Below are 19,647 nucleotides of genomic sequence, written 5' to 3' on the forward strand. Positions count from 1 at the left end.
AAAGCAAGGGTATAGTGAAGAGAGGAGGGTCTAGAAGTTGAATACAGAGAAAAATTAAAAACACTAAACATTAATTATTCTAAGTCTTCCCAAAATTGAAAAGGTTTCCCCCGATGGCGTTATTTTTTTCTGCGGCACAGATTGGGGTTAGGTGCGTGTTGAGCCTATGGGAAAGTTTAGGGTTAGGGTTAGGGTTAAATCAAGACCTCTTCTTTTTTTTTTTAAAGCCCTAATCTGTGCCGCAGAAGAAAATAACGCCCCCGATGATGCGCCCCGATATCCCGGTCTGGTTGATAGACTACCGAACAGATGATGACCGAATGGATGAGTGATGTATAAAAGAGGAATGTCTGCGGTATATCGCAGCGTTAGGTAACAGTGATTTATTAGCCGATACGTTCATATTCTCCTAATGTTCAACATCACCCAGACATATTAATAGTGTACGTTCTTCAACTGTTCCAGCTAGAAACAGACGTTCCAACAAGGCGGAATCGAAGCTGGAAGTCTTGAAATCTCCATCTGGCTTGAGCCTTGCATTTGCACGGGCACGGAAGGGCTCCCGCGCCGCTCCCGCAAGGTTGGGCGCTCAGTCCAGTCAGTGCTACGTTGCCTGTTGGTAGAACTCTGTGTCATGATTGTCGCTGACCAGTCAACTGATCTGATTAGGCATGTAAGGTATGTTCAATAAGATTTCATTCCTACCCTATGTTCTGTTGTTGTTGTTGTCGTCGTTGGTTTATAAAATAGGATTAGTGGCAACCATCCGATTTTTAATGCAAAATATTGAAGTTTGTTAGTCATAAAATTGAAGGAGAGTCACCACCCTTGCCTTGCATGTTAAGAACCCGTTGCACTATTCGTATAAGACTAAGAGTAGGGGGAAACCCCGGCCCGGTGTAATGGTCCACCTGCATATCCCAACCAGGCCGAGTATACGGCATCTGCAAGAATCTTCAGTATTGAAGGAGGCAGATTATCTTGAATTTTTTATTTTTTTAAATCTCTGAAAAAGATAACTTTAGCAGTATGTTTTTTCATTAAAATTCTTTTTTTTTTAAAGCAGGTAGCCTCAAAAAAGGAAGCAGGTGGGGACACTAAAACTAGACAGCAATAACCATCTGATTTGGGTCATTTCTTTAATAAAACTGACATTTGTTGTCATTCCCCAATACAGATGGCAACCCAGAGATCTCGTACCGTGGGGGTAGCTATAGCCAACAATGGCAGCTTTTTATGTCAAAACATTTTCTCCCCGATTTTCTTTATTTAGATCTAATTTTCTGATTTCTAAATCAGATGTAAATTAGGTCGGTATGTCATTTGTCCTAATTACAGTTATCAAAATTTGATAACTTAATATTAAATGTATAATTTATGGACTTACTTATATGAATTATCCAATTTGTATTTCCGAACTGTGAAACGGTACGTTCATGCATTCGAAATATTACCCGGCGACCGATATATTTCCGGGTCCACCTACCAAAACATAGCCAAATGGCCAATCAGAGCACTCGTTTCGTGGGAGTTCGTTGGTCAAGCTGGGCCGACTCGTACGTAGCTACGGTAGCTATTGGACGTTCGAAAAGAAAAAATGAATATTCATCAACTAAAACCAAGACGGATAATGTTGACGACGAGACTTTCTCGGATTAATCATTAATTTAGGATCTAAATGAGCAAGCTATCGTAAGTCAAATAAACTATATATATGTTATTTTTAATTAGACTCTAAATTATTGTCATATTGCAGCATGTATGAGGATGTAAAGAGTGAAAATCTCGTTGCATATCTCATTCATCGCGGTCCGGTCGAACCGAACCATTTGTTCCGTACAGTGCCTCACTGAAAGAGGTCCCCAGACTTCAGTCTCTATAATCGGAGGTCTAGTGGAGCCAGACGTAGTCTCAGTGGAACAACCGACGATTAGAGAGACTGAAGCTTTCGGTCTACACTAAAACATGATTTTAAAAAAAATAAATTTCCCTTTAAGAGAAGGGTGAGTTATTGGAAGAGGTGAAAAACAATTTGCGACCATTGTCAACATTGTTATTGCAAACTTGTGTGGAAGAACATCAGATGAAACATGTTCCCTGAAAAGCATGGCTCTTCAAATTCCTTCATATTCTAAATATGGCATGCGCATGTAACATCATGTAACATCATGAAAATCAGGATGGATTTTTATGCCACATGGTCGTGTAGTATATACATCTTTCTGTGTGCAGTGCTTAATACTTTACCAAGACTGGGCCAGGGGAGTGTTTCACAAAGACTGAGATCGACTTTAAGTTGGACTTAACAATGGCAATTTACTGGCATTTGTCTCTCAAGGGACAAACAAATCATGGTCACAAATCTACAGAATTTACCTTTTTGATAGTTCATTATTGAAGGAAAAATATTATCTAAAGATCATAATTGAAAGACCAATGGTGAGAGCAACCAGTGGCATGAGCGGCCTGCCATAGTTAAGTCCAACTTAAAGTTGATCTTAGTCTTTGTGAAACACCTCCCTGATTTCTTATCATGTTGATGATTCCAGAACCTTGTACATGTAGTACTTATACGCTAGATGATCAACCTTCTCTGATCGATTCCACACCATTTCTTTCACAATGCATTTGCATGACCAGCACTCAACTTTTAAGACACTATGTCCCTTTTGCAGCCAACATCAAATTCTGTAGAACTTTGCACTTTTATTGCAGGAATTATGAATATGTCATTTATGTCCCATCTGTGAAATATGAATATTAGCAGTGTCCTAGTCAAATTGTACAAGGAAACCTGTTAACCTTCTAGACCTCACTGTCATGACAGAGTCGGACACTATTGAGTGACTGACTGACATCTTTTTTTCTTTGGTAATACTAATAACATACCGGTATATAAAAATGAACTGTAACAGGTACATGAGCAATTTTGTCTACATGTACCCTGTATGTCAATAACCCATTACTTGTAATGTCGAAAATTAATCTGATTGAATGATTTGAATCTTTGTGCAGCACAAAATGTACATACGACCATTCAGAAAAAGGGTCTGAAAATCAGACTATTACTTAGTTTTCCGGATCAAAAGATAATGCAAAAGTTTCACTAAATGGGTTATTAACTATTTGTAAGATGAATTGTGACACTTCTGTAACTAGTCACAAAGATAACATTCATTTATCAGGTGTTTTTGCTAGCAAGTTGCAAAGTCTTTGATACATGTATGTAAGTCTAGAAAACTTAGATTGTATTTTGCAATGCAATCAACAATCCACTAAAAAAGAAAATATACACAAAAAAAGTGCCTGGACGATTGTAAGAAATATTGACCTGGGATGACCTTGATCTATAGTACCAGTCAGTAATTTGAGGTGTCTGGTACAAAATTGTGATCCATTGATCCAAATGTGTTCTGTTGGGTCAAAACGGGTGTGGAGAGATCATACATGTACATGTAGTTAATTATTGACACTTTCAAGTGTTAGCATTTAGCACAAGTTTATTTCTTTTCTTTTCATTCATTGAATTGAAGATTATGAAATTTGTAATCTTGTGACAGGCACTGATTTATGCTTGCATAACTTCATAAGTTCATATAAACACTTTAAACTGTTGTTGTAATCTGAATTCATTAATAATCGTTCAAAGTACGCACCAGCTTATCTACATGTATTTTCATTGAAGTGGCTACGCAAGGCCAGTTATTGAGTGTCACCTCCACTGTGCATGGTCAAACATGCGGGGAGGAACTGGTTGCATAACTTTTGCCCCGTTCAGATAATGGTTAACTAAAGATTACATGCATGAATGGGGTTGAGCTACAGTGTAGCTTAGTATTCAGGCTGGATAAGTTTTCCCTATCTGAGCAAAAGCATGTTCAATGAGTGTGGGCTTCAAGACTACCCATTTGATGCTTTTATTTGTATGAAGAGGAAAGTGAAGTAGTCTTTACTCTACCAAGAATCCAAACTTGGTTTAACTTTTTTTCAGATAAGAGTTTTACGGAATGAACTTCAGTGGAGTTGACCTTGAAGCTAAACTAGATTTGCTGATATATTTACACTGTAAAAGGAGATGTTACTCAGTCACTAGCTAGAGCAGTTTTGTTGCATAATTCTGGAAAGTCCTGTTTTTAAATGTCTGTCGTTTCGTCTAGGAAAGAAATCTGATCCTGTTTTGTTTTGGAAATAATTTTACTCCGTCCCAAATGCACCTTTGTGATACTCAAGACAGAATTATGTTGTTCCTCTCATGATTGCACTGTTTGCGGCAAGGATGTTCATGTAGGATATAATCTTATTGTCTCATATACTCCTACATGTACCATCACACAAGATTTTGTCAAGTGATCTTCCAAGGCAGGTAGACCTACGTATATGTGCTTTATATATAAATTGAACTGTTTCTAAAAAAAATATTTAATTGTGTTTTCTGCATACAACATGTACATGGATATGTATATACAGAAAACACCCCAATGATTGTTTGTTTGGGTTTCATAAAAGCATTAACAAAATTAGAGAAACAGATCAGTAAAAGTAGTTTTGAGCAAAATCTGATTTGAGAGGAAAAAAAGAAAGATATGAATAGTTGTAGTTGTATTTCATAATTGGCAACTCCCTAATACTTTTTTGTGTGTTCTCCTCTCATTTGCCACATACAAACAAAAAATAAATTTCAATTTACTTAGTTCCTGATGAAGGACTTTTTTCTTTTTAAACAGGGGTAGGAACATAATATGTGAAAAAATATCTCTAGGGAGCATCTATGGTTAAATGTTTTCTGTAGAAAATTTGAAGTTTACTGATAACTTTCATTACAGAGCAAATGGGAGATACATCAGAGAGTTGCCAGTTAATTGTTTGGTAAACTAAAAATGTAAAAAAAAACTTCCTTTTCTCCAAAATTCCATTAGTCTGTATCTCTATTTTTCTGTTTATATTGAAACCAACTTGATATCAGTACAGATTTTCCCTTTGTAATTGAGGTCATATATGTACAGGTGTATGTGACTACCACAAACTGAGATCCTGGTCTGGAGCATTAATTTACATTATGTTTTTATCAGACAATGATAATGTAACTGCTATACCACCGATCCTAAATATGAGACATACACCTGTATGGTTTAGGCAGGTGCAGGTATGCAGGTAGAGGAACTTCATAATTACAGTATGGCACTGAAATTATTTATTTCCTGTCACTTCTCCCTCTGTACATCTGTATGTTGAATAAAAATGACATTTGATTGGATTGTAATCAGTTTTACAGTGTAGTATGTTTAGGGGATAGATTGTGCATGCATGATAACTTCACGCTTTATATCAAGTGTTTACATACCGGTACACCTTGAATGCCCTTCATCATGTGTTTTAATTTTTTGTTTAAATCAACTTTGAAGGAGTTCAGCTCTGGAGTGAATGTGTGCGGCGCCTATAGTCTTAACGTCTTTTGTTGTAATTCTTATTGCTGCAGCTGTTGTTATTGTTGTTATTCTTATTGTTCTTCCTCTTCTCCTTCTTCCTCTTCTCCTTCTTCTTCTTCTCCTTTTTCTTCTTCTTCTTCTTCTTCTTCTTCTTCTTCTTCTTCTTCTTCTTCTTCTTCTTCTTCTTCTTCTTCTTCTTCTTTTCTTCTTTTTCTTTTTTTTTTTTTTCTTTTTCTTCCTCTTCCTCTTCCTCTTCCTCTTCCTCTTCCTCTTCCTCTTCCACTTCCTCTTCTCCTTTTTGTTTTTCTCCTTTTTCTTCTTCTTCTTTTTCTTCCTCTTCTTCTTTTTCTTCCTCTTCCTCTTCCTCTTCCTCTTCTTCTTCTTCTTCTTCTTCTTCTTCTTCTTCTTCTTCTTCGTCTTCTTCTCCTTCTCCTTCTTTTTCTTTTCTTCTTCTCATTCTTCTTCTTCCTCCTCTCTTCTTCTTGTTATTGATGTTGTTGATGATAGCAGAAGTTGTAGTACAATGATCATTATCATCATTATCATCATTTTATTTTTTTTGTACATACATGTACATGTATCTCTGTAGATATATATAATGGATAGTTTTCAAATGTAAACTACAGTAACCCGTTTCTGCTTTCCTATTTTTAGTTCTGGTTGAAAGCCAGGTTCTTGAGCTTCTCTTGCTCTTATCTACATTATTGATCAATAACACTTTCCTGCCTTGGCTTCTTGTTCTGTTATTTTGTTTAATTACTTTTATTTGGATGAGATTCAAGGTTTCAAATTAATTGGCAATATACATATACATATACTGTATCTCAAACATGCAGCTTTTACAGAATTTAGATTATTATTGACTATTGCTTCAATAAAAATGTAATGTATTATTGTATTGAGTACCGGTAGTATAAATATGTTATCTTTTTTTTTTGGGGGGGGGGGGGGGGTGGAGGGGGGGGGGGGGTAATAACCTACTGATTTCTTGTGGTTTACAAGTACATTTGCAAGCACGTTTTCTACGTTGACTACTATTATGGTTATTGCTGCATTTACTTGTTTGTCTAGAGATGATTATAATACAGCTGTAGTAAAGAAAGCATTTCTCTTTTTGTTTCAAATTGCAGTCACAAGCTCTGATGAACTCCAAGTACCTTTTAACTTCACGACCTTAATCAAACATGGCTGAAATACCAACAACCACATTCGTGTATGCTGATGATGCCAATACCAGTACAGGGACTCCAGCGACGCCCAACGGAACAGTCCTCGCCTTCCAGAACCTGATTCCAGCCCTCGTGCAATGCTTCACGATCATTTTATTTGGATACATCGCGGGACGGACGCGGATCGTTTGTCCCTCTCAGGCCAAGGGTCTCGGTCACTATGTCTCGTACTTCGCTCTGCCTGCCATGCTGTTCAAATCAATGGTGGAGCTTGATTTCAGTGAGGTGAGAAAATGGCAGATGAAGATTTAGACCAATTTCTGGCTAATAATTAATAGGTTTATTCCATGCATTGTTAATAGTTTAACATACTGTGTGTCTTTTATCCAATTATGTCATCCAAGAATAACAAAATCTCTTGATTTTATCACTGAATAGATGTAGTTATTGATAAAGAACCCTTAGTCAATGGGCAGTTTGAGAAATATTAATTTTCTGATGAAATAGAAAAGAAAAGACATTTCTTGTTTAAAAGTTGAATTAAATTATGCAGAGTATGTTTCTAATCCCTAAACTACTAGTAATTACTTTTCTTTATTTTGTCGATACACTTTTATATACATACATGTATAGTTAAGCCTCTTGGAAAATATTTATGTAAAACGATATATCTTACCATCATTTGATATTAAATACACTTTGATGTGTGAACCATATGATATTTATGGATATTCTTATAAAAGAAGTTTCCAGGGTTGCATTTATATGTGTACAGTGTACCATATGGTTTGAGGTCAAATAATCCTATACTTACAGTACATGTACATGTATATCAAGTTTCATCTAAAGGAAACCACAATGCACATGATATACTCGTTCAATCAACAATGAGTAGTCCCTTTCTAATATGACGGGTGGGCAGGAAACCTGCATACAGTACATTGCTGATGACATTGAAAATGTGCCAACTTGGTGTCACGTAACAAGATGATATTAAACAGTCGTAGCATGAATATTTTTGAGAAAGCCATAACATGATGTTGTGCCAAAGAAACAATCAAGATGTTTTGTGAAACGCAATGATAAACAATTTTTACAAATTACATATACCGGACTACCGGTATGTAGTACATGTACTAATTGTACTTAAAACTCCAGATGGTATTTGTATCTGGTATAAACATAATGTAGAAATCTGTATTTAAAAAAAAAAAATTTAAGCTGCACGTTAATAGGCATAATATTTGTTTGTTGTTAGATTTTTTTTTTTTGGCAAAGTAGATCTGATGTGCAACACTGTAGACCTCTTAGAATTATAGCCACCACATTGATAATGATTACATGTATGTATTTATATAGCGCATTGTCCATATAGTTCAAATGCGCTTTACAATTCTTAATGACAGATGCAATTGACATATTTATGTTACTGGTAGATGATTTGCAGTCAGATTGATAAATTAATACACTTAACAACTAAATTAATCATACCTTTATCAAGTTTTGTAATGTTTTAAGTACATTAGGTGAAAAATGTATTTGTCCCGATTTATGTTTCTTGAGAATGTGGCAAATTAAAGCTTTTATCTAAAAGTATCCGACAAAGGCTCCAATTCAACCAGTCCATCTTTCATTCTTGACTTACAAACAAAAATGGAAAACATCAAATTTACAAGGGGTGTGAATAATTTAGTTGTTAAAGATAAACTTGAGTTCTGGTAATGCGATTGCATTGTGAAAGAAAAGGTGTGGAATGGATCAGAAAAGTTGATCATATAGCATGTAAGTAATGGTGTGTAATGCAAGGTTCTGGAGTCATCAAAATCATCATAAATTTGGCAGAGTCTTGGTAAAGTAACAATCACTTACACAGAAAGATGTATGGGACAACACACATGGTGTCGGGGCTAGTACTACCCTGATTTCCTTATCTTTCTATGCTCATTACTCAGCCAGTGTACATTTTCTTCCAAAATTGTTTGGCACATGACATTTATTTGTAATCTTGAACATTCAGTGTAAGTTTTGTTAGATTCTGTGAGAATTCATTTTCTTTTTTTACCAGAATTCAAGTTTATCTTTAACTGTACATGTACATGTTACATTGTGTAAGTCCTCTAATTTTTTTTCTTCTCATGTACATTCAGGTTAACTGGCTATTTTTTTCCAGTGTGCTGATTGCCAAAGCAATTGTGTTCACTGCAGTCTACATCGGAACCCTGGTGCTAGGTGGGAGTAAGCCCTTAGGCAAAGCGGGTCTGTACAGCATGTTTGCTACCCAAAGTAATGACTTTGCTCTGGGATACCCTATTGGTAAGTTGAATAGTAACAAATAAAAATTACCTAGCTTTTACCCCGTGAGACTTTTCACTTCAAAGTCATTGCCTGCATGTACTTCAGTCAAGGGTTTAATGTAAAATTATTCCAATGAAAATTTCCTTAGGTTGTGTAGTGTAGGGTGTACATGCTATCTGTCTCATTTGATCCCATACACTGTTTATATTGTGAACATCAATTTAAACGTCACATTTTCAGCTAGTGAATAGGACAAATCATAAGTAGCTGCAAAGTTTGTTTGCTGGATTATGCAGGGATGTGAGAGTTCCGCGTTTCCGCGAATTTCCGCGTTTTTAGATCGCCCCGTCGCGTTTTTATTTTCTCCATTGAAAAAATCCGCGTTTTGCCCCAAGACAACTTATTACTTTAAGGGTCTGCGAATGCGAGACTAATACAAAAGCAAAAGCGCGCGCGCGCGCCTGCTTCAAAGATAGTACAGCGCCTGCATCGAGTATTGCTAGCTCAGCGCGCCGCGTGCGCCGGGCGTACCGTGCATTTCGATCGCTATACTATCTACGGTACGGTGTTTGCATTGATTCACATGTCTTCGTGCAGTGTGCTATTGATTTTTGTTACGATATTTCAATCAGAATCGGCGTTCTCTTTTGGAAATATGTATTACTTTCAAAGAAAATCTGTGAAATATGAGACAACATGGCAACTCGAGATCGGAATTTTATTGAGCGAGGAACGAAATTGGACTCGGAATCATTGGAGGAAGATAAGCGGGATCCACTGGTTAAAAATCCATGGAAATGGTCTTGGATGGACTTCACGCACAAAGATCAAAAACTTTCTCACTCTTTCCGTCTTGTAAAAAAAGCTGGCTACGCCGTGTGCGTAGTGTGTGATAAGGAGTGCAAATATGGTTCTCGTGGACGAGTTTCATTGACTGATCATTTGGACTCTGTTGCACACCAAAAAGTTTTGAAACTGAGAGCAGCAAATACTTTACTTCCAGGTGAGTTTACAATTGTATTTTAGAAATTAGAATCGCGGACCCCTCAAAATCCTTTAACTGATCAAATTGTTTTCTTGTGTGTGTGTGTGTTTTTTGTTGTTGTTTGTTTGTGCTGTAGGCCTATGCATTTTTATAATTATACTGGAAAGTTTTATTAATAAGACTGGTACATTCAAGTTACATGTGTCAAATCATGTCATTTGAATGGCATCAGTGATTTTGCTGGCCAGTGCCTAGGGGGGTGTTATGCTGCCCAAATTTTCATGTGATGGGTGTGTGTGTGTGTGTGTGGGCAGGAATTTGATTTGTTCATTTCTACATATAAATGTTGGCATATATTGTCATGCATTATTTCGTACAGAACATACTTATTTTCAAAGAATTTGGGGTGAGTACAGTGATACTTGGGCAGGTGCATGTATATGAATGTAACCTTGTTCATGAGTTTGCCTTTTTTGTATTTATTCATTTATTTATATATTTTTTTTTTGTTTGTCTTGTAGGTCAAAAACAACCAATGACTACTACATCAACATATGGAATTCACCCCATGTTCAAAAAACAATTGGATAAGCATGAACAACAGTTGAAAGGTGGACTCTCTGAGCCAAATGTGTCATTGCCCGACAGACAGGCATATGCAGAAGCAACCATACTTGCGTTTACAGCTGAACATTCCCTGCCATTTTCAATCGTGAATGATCTTATTCATCTTAACCAAGAACTTGCCAAAGATAAACAAGTGCTCGAAAATTTATCAATGGACAGAACTACAGCTTCGTATAAGATGACCCATGGATTATCAAAAACATTTCATGAAGAACTCATTGAGGATTTGAAATCCTCTCACTTCTCACTGAATATTGATGAATGCACAAGTGAGACAAATCAACGCGTTGTAACTGTCCTAGTCAGTTATTTTTCAGAGAAGGAGAACAAAGTAGTCACAAAACATCTGTCATCTTTTAAAGTAGTGACCGTAAACAGCGAGACTCTGTACAATCATTTAGTAGCTCTATTTGATAAGTATTCCCTTAAATGGGAGAACTTGGTTTCTATTTTGATGGACTCTTGTGCCGTCATGCGCGGTTCAAAAAGTGGACTTGAAACACGCATTAGAAGTAAGAAAGCTCCTCAGTTGCTTGACATAGATGGAGACTCATGCCACCACGCACATAATGCTGCAAAAGCCTTCTGCCATGGATTTGATAACTACATCGAGGGACTTCTCAATGACATCTATACTGATTTCAAGTGGTCCAGTGACCAAAAAGAGGTCTTGCGTTTCATCTGTGATGCACTGGGCATCAAAGCAACAATTCCAGAGCGATATGTGCCCCATAGGTGGCTTTCTGTATACGATGTTTGTGTAGATACATCTCGATTGCTAGATGCTCTGATACTTTTTTACTATCCCTTTTTGTCTGGATCAGACAGTTCAACTTATCTCCCAGTTGTTGATAGCATGTATCAAAAACATTCAATCAGTGAATCAGTAAAGAAGGAAATCTGTAAACATCAGTCTAAAATGTCAAATAAGACAAAAACAATGACCCAGGCTGGAAAAGACCGTAAGAAGAGGATTGTGAAGAAGCTGTTCCATACCCCGAGTAAAACCAAAGTACTTCTCCACATTTACACCTCCATTCTTCCTATGCTCAAGAAGTATGTCCTGTATTTTCAGTCTGTGACACCACTTGTCCACAAACTCAATGACAAACAGCAGGATTTACTGAAGGACTTTCTTGTATGTTTCATTAAACCTGAAATCTTGAACACACAAGCCTTGCATAAAGTAAATGTGAGTGAGGAGAACATACTACCTGACAATGCGGTGTTCCTCGTCAGGTACATCAAGGAGAATTTACAGGGACCTGCTGCAAGTGAACTAGTGAACAAGCTAAAGACTGCATATCTGAAATGTGGTCAAACCTTACAGAGAAAGATGCCAGTGAACAACAAACTGCTGAGGTGTGCTTCAGCTATTGATCCAGCATGTAGAGGCCACACAATCACACTCCAGCGCTTACTCCAGCTACCACAATTAGTGGCATTTGCTCTGAAAGATGTGCAAACTCATGAATATGAGAAGGAAGCAAGGCAGTATAATACAGACAAAGAAATTGTTAATACAGAAGAGAGAATAGACATATTCTGGAGTTCATTACGAGAGAAATATCCAGTTATGACAAGAGTGGCACTGGCACTGGTTAGTTGCTTTCATGGACCACAGGTGGAGTCATCTTTCAGTATAATGGGGAATGTTCTAAACACTGAAAGGCCCAACTTGCACATTGAAACATTTTCATCCATACAAACAGTGAAGTATGAGTTAACAGCAAGTGGAAAATCAGGAATCAGATATTTCAGAAGAAAAAATTACCTGAAAGATCAGGTAAATCCCAAACTCTGCAAGAATATGAGATCAGCATACAAGTCATATGTACAGGAAAAGGAACACAAGTCTGGAATGTCACAAACTGTACCCAGAAAGTCTGCTTGTCCTTCAAAGAAACAAACTAAGGAGAAAGCAATTGAAGATGCTGACAAGGCACGGGTGGAGCACACACATAAACTGATGAAGAAAGTGGAGAAAAGGAAATCTGAAATGCATGAACTACCTTCTAGTAGCAAAAAAGTACTGAAAAAAAAATGACTGGAGTAAAGAACTAGCAAATGAGAAATACTTAGAGCATCAAATACTTAACTTTAGGTACGTTAATCATTTTTTATTGTAGACCATAATAGAAGATGTTTCTGGATTTGGTATCATATGGAATGGTGAAGAAATTTAGTAAATGATGCTCTATGTACTCTATTATGTATATTGTAAATAATATGGAAAATTAAATGTTTAAAACATTGTAAAATTATAATCTTACCCCTATGAAATAGTGTTTTCTCTACATTTTAAAATGCAAAAACCTCTGGTTTCGGGGGGCTTTGCCCCCTCGACCCCCATTAGGGGCTTTGTTCCTGGACCCCCAGCCATTGGGTATGAGTCTGCTCGCTACGCTTTGCAAATCTCCTCTTTTTTTAGTTTGCTGCACTCACATCCCTGATTATGAATGTTTAAAATGATACAGCTTTTTAGTAATGTAGAGATGTGGTTAAAACAGTGAATATAACAACTTTTTATTTTTTTATGTACTAAATGTACCTTCAGAAAATAATAAGGAATTCCGTATTTCCTTTGTTGATGAAATTGCCTTCAATAATGTTGAATTAATGTGTATCTATGTTTTTTTTTTTTAAACATTGCGCTCCCTGTATAGCACTAGTTAGCAAATTTTAGATGATACATTAGATCTACACAAATTTTAGATGATACATTAGATCTACACAAATTTTAGATGATACATTAGATCTACACAAATTTTAGATGATACATTAGATCTACACAACACATGTATATCTTTGCACCAATCCGTCTAGTATTTCTGAACTCCTGGGTAGTTTCTCCTAGCTCTTTTTTGTCAAAAGTTAAGAAAATGTTTTTTGAGCAGTACAGTGATAACTTTGCCTTCAGTAATAATTCAATTATCTTTGTTTTCGTAAACAGTGCAAGCCCTGTATAGCACCAGTAATCCCGAGATGATGCAATACATCTACATCTTTGCACCCATCAATCTGTTGTTCCTGAACCCATGGGGATTCCTGTCATTGGAAGTTCAGAAGATGTCCCGAGCAAACGAACGTAGGAGTAAAGCATTGGTGGTGTGGTGAGTACTAATAGACCAGGGCCCCGTCTTGTAAAGAGTTGATATCAATCGCAACTACAGATAAGAGACTGCTAACTTGCGATTGATTGGAGGACTTCCGATTGATTTGGATCAATCATAACTCTTTATAAGATGAGGCCCATTTTGCAGTATTCACATGGTGCAAATGAACCCCAAATAACTACAGATGTTTTAAACATGGGAAAGTCCCACTTTTTGTGCATATTTGGATTATCACTGCCAAAGTCATAGAGATGCTTCATGAATAACTTTTCTTCGCACTCTTGAAAAGAAAAATATTCCATCTATGTTTCATAAAATGTACCGTCGGTGCATAAATAAATAATGATTACATATAAACTTTTGACATAAAAAGTAACATTTCCTCCTAAACCACCTGTCTTTATGTGACATTTGACCTAAGGTGACCTTAGGTCAGTCTTCAAAGGTCTCGTCACCAACCCCATCTATGGATCATCTTCAACTTTCCACTCATTTTCTCTCTGGGATTATGGTGGTTTTCTTATTCTATTTAACAAGTCAACATTTCCTCCTAAATCACCCATCTTTCTGTGACCTTTGACCCCCTTACAGGTCGGTCTTCAAAGGTCTCGTCACCAACCCTATCTTCACAACGGTCTTCATAGGGATCATCTTCAACTTTGCCCTCTCCCAGAGGTTACCGACGATCCTGGACGACATCCTGACCTCCCTGGCGAACTCCTTCGGGGCAACGGCTCTCTTCCTCTTGGGGGTCAGCATGGTGGGAAAGGTCAAGCAACAGAGTGGGCTGGCTCTAGTCACGCCCGCACTGCTGATCGCTTCCAAACTGTAAGACATGGACTTCTTTCTTATTCCTAAACAAAAGGATCATGATATTTAATTTAAGAGAAGAAACGTACAAATGTGAATATTTCATGTTGTGCCATAATTGACCCCACCACAAGTACATTTTTCCACAGTAGACTGTTTATGGCGGCCTTACTTATAGTTCATGGTTCCAAAACTCTAATTTCTATTGAACTTTCCAGTTCTTGACCCATTATGTTTACTATAGCCGTTAAAAGCTACTGAAATCCTGACATTTCATTGGCTGAGAGCGAATTTGCCATAGAAATTTAGCATTTGTTATTGATAACATGTTTTTATGAAACAGGGTCCTGAAATGTGTGGACCCTGGGTTCATGTTTCATGTTTTTAGAGATGTTGTGGTCTAGTGTCGTGGTCTAGGGGATATGTCACCAGACTGTGGATCACATGGTTTTCGGTTCGAGTCCCACCGCGGCACTACTGTCCTTTGGCAAGACATTAATCTACATTTGCTACTCTCCACCCAGGTTTTAAATGGGTGCCCAGTAGGATGTGAATGTTAATGTGGTTGGATAGGCATGTGTGCGCTTGTTAAATGCCACCTGGCTGGAAAAATCCCCAGGGAGCGGAGCATGAGAACTATCATGTGCAGATTAGCAATTGAATTCAATAACCAGGGTAATAATAATTACAATGTAAAGCGCTTCGAAACGTAGTATTAAAGAGAAGGTTGAGTTCTGGGAGAGATGAACAATAATTTGTGAGCATTTTCATTCTTATCATGCAATTGTAGAAGAACATCAGAGTAAAAATGTCCCCTGAAAAGCATGGCTCTTCAAATCACTTCATATTCTAAATATGACAAGTAACAGCTTGAAAATGAGGCCCAGTTTTTATGCCACATGTTTGTGTAGTCCCATAAACATCTTTCTGTGTACAGTGCTTGTTACTTTACCAGGACTTTGCCAATTTTCTTATCATTTTGATGACTCCAGGACGTTGCAGTACATATATGCTGCATGATCAACCTTTTCTGACCCTTTCAATTCCACACCGTTTCTTTCACAAACCGCATGACCAGAACTCAACTTTATCTTTAAGCGCAATACAAATGCGACTTTTATTATTATTAATTGTCTGATTTCTTTTTCTTTTTTGCTCATTATTGCTACAGATTGGTACTCCCCCTTTTAACCAATCAACTGGTGTATGCCCTCAACCCCGGTGGAAGCAACCAGACTCTGACAGACTCCTACGCATCGTTTGGATTCCTTTACGGCTCCCTTCCCACGGCACCTACTGTATTTCTCTACGCAACTCACTATCAACAGTCCATAGATATGGTAAAGAACGTGTTTATTGCATTTGTTTATCATTGTGACAAAGGACTTTGCTGTAGTTTCTTTTTTACATAATTGATTGAGATGAAACCGGAGACCGTAGGTTGAAAGATACGGTTCTCTTATCAGGGCACCTGATGTCTTTAGCTACACAACTCACTATCAACAGCCCCTGGATATGGTATAGCATATGTTCATTGTAGAGATTGAGTCATGATTGTTTAAAAGGTCAAGTATTTTGACCTTTGAATGACTATATTAATGATTTGATGATTGTATTATGAAAGTTGATACCTCTAAAGCCTCTGCTTCTGGAACCCGAGTTGGACTTGAATTTTATGTATGTCCTCTTTTGAAGTGAAACATTATTATCTTTTTTTCGTGTGTGTTCTTAAAGATAAAGCCGAGTTCTGATCACGAGATTGCATTGTGAAAGAAACGGTGTGGAATCGATCAGAAAAAAAATGATCATGCAGCATAATTATATGTATTGGTGTGTACTGCAAGGTTCTGGAATCATCAAAATGATAAGAAATTTGGCCAAGTCTTTGTAAAAGTAACAAGCACTGTACACAGAAAGATGTATATGGGACTTCACAAACATGTGGCATAAAAATCAGGCCTCATTTTTAAGCTGTTGTCATATTTAGAATATGAAGGCATTTGAAGAGCCATGCTTTTCAGGGAACATTTTTTCTCTGATGTTCTTTCACACTTGCGTATTTACAATGAAAGTACTCACAAATTATCTTTCACCTCGGCCCAGAACTCTGATCAATCTTCTCTTTAAACATGCTGTTTTAATTTTATCTGCTGTATGAATGAATACATGCAGACCCAGAACTGCAAAAGGAAATTATACTTTAATGCTGGTTATGTTTATTGTTTCACAATCCTGTGTTGATATAGGGGATACAAAATGTCCAAACATCCTGGACTCACCCATCACTTCTCACAGTTTGTATAATAGTCGATCTAAAAATAAATCTTGAATGCTCACTGCCAACCTACATGTAAATCCTTACATGTGAAGCCATTTATTTAGGCATACTGCACCCTGTATCCTGCTCTCACAGACCTACATGTATTGACATATGTTCTTCCCAAGTGGAACTGAAGTTTTGATTAAAGGGATGGTTTAACAATGTAAAATCTGAGATGCATGACCCTACGTGTTATCATTGTCTGTGAAATGATGCAATATTGAAGCCCTAACAAAATTGCGCTTCGAAATGATCATGAAGTGCCTCAAAAAAGTAAAAATCTTTGAGTGACCAGTTTTACCATACTCATTTTCCCCTATAGACTGTAGTGTTATAAAAACCATTAGGAAAACGAAAAAATGAAATTTTGATTTCCAATCATAAATATCTTGATAATCAGACAGGTGATTGGCTTTTAAAAGTTATGGGATTCCTGAATGACCTAAAGGTTTATAATTATGATTGCAGCATGAGCTAAATCCAGGATTTTGTCCAGGAGTGACTTTAAAGACGAAAGTATTTGGTGTTTAATTGCATTTCATCATCATTGGTGAATCTCATGACTTCAATTGTTGCCTTTAGATTATGATTAAAATCACAAGACTATTCCTATTATATCTTTTATTAATTGAATTACAGATTGCCCCTACCATGGTGTATTGCACTTTTGTCTCCGCCCCTTTCATGTTTATTACCGCTACCATGGTGATGATCCCCATGGCAACGGAAGGACAATACCACAACGCCCTTTCCGAAGGTGCCTTTGACGTGAGCTGTCTTGGTCTAGCATCTGCAGTAAGTTTCTCCTTGTATTATTTATATTTGAATAATTAATTGTGTAAATGTAAATGCTGTCAGAAATTCAGTGTTTTCTTCTTCTTTTTGTTTATTTCACTTTGAAGAACTATTACAAAAAAATTGTCAGTTTTGTCACTTAAACGAATAGTTAAACACATGCAAATGTCTACTGAGGACCAGAATTGCTCCATATGCAATTATATAGAGCATTATTAAGAATTCAGTCTTCAATGCATCTTTGTATACGTTATCGCAAGTTCTGATTACTTTTCTCTCACAAAAAACAGTTTTAAGAGGGTGTAATGTCATCAAATCAGTTCTTTTAATATTTAATATTAGAGTATTATTCAAAGTCTAATTATTTTGTGTTTGTTTCTAAATCTTGATTTCCTACTACCATTTTTTCCAAAATCTTCTTGACTAATATCGTTCACCCTCTCTTTTTTGTTAAGATCTGGGTTTTCATCATATTCCTCCTGAGAAGAAAAACATCTCATTTCCCTCATCAATTCACAGCCAATCTCATTGTAGCACAGGTAAGAAATGTAGAGCATATTTTCCAAATGTTATCACTTTACGCTTATATTTCACATTTTTGTGCGGTTTTATGTGTACTGTATGTTCCTGCTCTCAAAATAGCTCTAAAACTGGTCAAACACCCAACTTTCACTTAGGACACCGCACTATATCTAACCCTAAACTTAACCTATAACCAGCTTTGCCATACAGAGGGAATAGCAAATATGTTTGCCAGCCTTGTTTTTTTTCATTATCATGATTTCAGGAATCCATCCTTAAAAAAGGGAAAATCTCCATAAATTTTGTTGGGGGATATAGGACCAAGAAAAGACTTGCAGAGACATCCTAAGGCCAAATGGGGGAGAGGAATGCAGATTTTTTTTCCCCTGGAATATGGAATATAACATTTTTAACAGTGACAAAGCTTTTTTTCTCCCTGTAAGTGGAGTTAAGGGGTGGAGGAGAGCCACTCATAGCCCCCCCCCCCCCCCCCCCCAACCAACATTTGGTTTTATTTCAGTATTCTTTCATTCGTTAATACCAGGCGCTAGCAGCATTTGGTGTGATCCTCTGCCACACGGTGATCTTCAACACCTACTGGGGTAAGCTGGTTCACTTCATCATCATGCTGACCGGTGTGTTTGGCGCTCGCTGCTGGACGGCCATGGTGGCGCTCTCCCTCTTCTTGCTTCGCTACCGTAGCACCTGCTTCGTCATCAAGCACCGCTTCTGGTTCTATTTCTATGGATGGGGGTGAGTTCAATTCAATTCAATTCTCATTTATTTCATTCTTGGTTGAAAATTACATTGATACAAAAGATACAAAATACTTCATAAACAAATTTAGAAAATGAAATGGGGAACTACATAAATAGAGCCCTTAGGCCTTGTATAATTTAGCACCTGCTTCGTCATCAAGCGCTGCTTCTGGTTCTATTTCTATGGATGGGGGTGAGTTGAAGAAACGGTAATGATATTGATGTTCATTTTTTGTTTCATTTCAGATCAATTTACTTTATTTAACCATTCTAGATCAAATATACCTAGTATTGAGCTTAGGAGGAACATGAAGTTTCAAACTTCTTCTCCTTAGACAATATCATATTGACTGAAACTTGTAAACTGACAAAAGCTCAACAGGGGTGGGACGAGCATCTACGTCTTGTCATGGCAACATGCTGTTAAACTCTGTCTCTGATACTGGCATACTACATCATAATCTTCAGGATCAATCTCATGAACTGAATAAGAGTAACATTAAACAGTTGAAAGGTGGTTCAGTTCCTCCGTTTAGAAACAGGGGCTTAAAATTTGCCCATTTGAATATTCATAGCTTAGTTGCTAAGATTGACGAACTTAGATTACTTCTGAGAAATGCATCATTTGATGTTATTGGTTTAAATGAAACATTTTGCGACTCCATGATTGATGATTCTGAATTGTATATAGATGATTATATTTTATTACGTAGAGACCGTACGAGACATGGTGGTGGTGTGGCTGTATATATATCCAAGAGGTTCAATTATAAAAGAAGGGATGATTTGATTTCATCTACTTTAGAATGCCTTTGGTTTGAATT

At 37.0% G+C, this 19,647-nt stretch overlaps 2 protein-coding genes across 3 annotated transcripts in view; both read left to right on the plus strand.

Annotated features, from left to right (window-relative positions):
- The first annotated feature begins 324 nt into the window (after positions 1–324).
- The window catches only part of LOC575303 (integral membrane protein GPR155), a 34,587-nt gene continuing 15,264 nt past the window's right edge, over positions 325–19,647 (plus strand). For both annotated transcript variants that reach the window (XM_030993512.1, XM_030993518.1), the window contains exons 1-9: positions 325–678; positions 6,557–6,880; positions 8,743–8,908; positions 13,456–13,615; positions 14,210–14,446; positions 15,600–15,768; positions 17,388–17,543; positions 17,999–18,082; positions 18,610–18,818. In XM_030993512.1, coding sequence (XP_030849372.1) covers positions 6,611–6,880; positions 8,743–8,908; positions 13,456–13,615; positions 14,210–14,446; positions 15,600–15,768; positions 17,388–17,543; positions 17,999–18,082; positions 18,610–18,818 — 1,451 coding nt within the window. In that variant the 5' untranslated portion in view covers positions 325–678; positions 6,557–6,610. The remainder of the gene's footprint in view (positions 679–6,556; positions 6,881–8,742; positions 8,909–13,455; positions 13,616–14,209; positions 14,447–15,599; positions 15,769–17,387; positions 17,544–17,998; positions 18,083–18,609; positions 18,819–19,647) is intronic.
- On the plus strand, positions 9,184–12,769 carry LOC105442592. The gene is made up of 2 exons (XM_011674850.2): positions 9,184–9,893; positions 10,397–12,769. The coding sequence occupies exons 1-2, from the start codon at positions 9,587–9,589 to the stop codon at positions 12,547–12,549; spliced, it is 2,460 nt and encodes an 819-aa protein (XP_011673152.2). The 5' UTR covers positions 9,184–9,586; the 3' UTR covers positions 12,550–12,769.

This window comes from Strongylocentrotus purpuratus, unplaced genomic scaffold (genome assembly GCF_000002235.5).
Source record: "Strongylocentrotus purpuratus isolate Spur 01 unplaced genomic scaffold, Spur_5.0 spur5_contig_848, whole genome shotgun sequence".
In the NCBI taxonomy this organism is placed as follows: Eukaryota; Metazoa; Echinodermata; class Echinoidea; order Camarodonta; family Strongylocentrotidae; genus Strongylocentrotus; species Strongylocentrotus purpuratus.

Excerpts from the sequence above, each read along its gene's own strand:
- LOC105442592 (XM_011674850.2), top strand. The coding sequence starts at position 9,587 with ATGGCAACTCGAGATCGGAATTTTATTGAGCGAGGAACGAAATTGGAC. Across the intron at positions 9,894-10,396 it reads AGCAAATACTTTACTTCCAG|GTCAAAAACAACCAATGACT; the intron begins GTGAGTTTACAA and ends TTTGTCTTGTAG.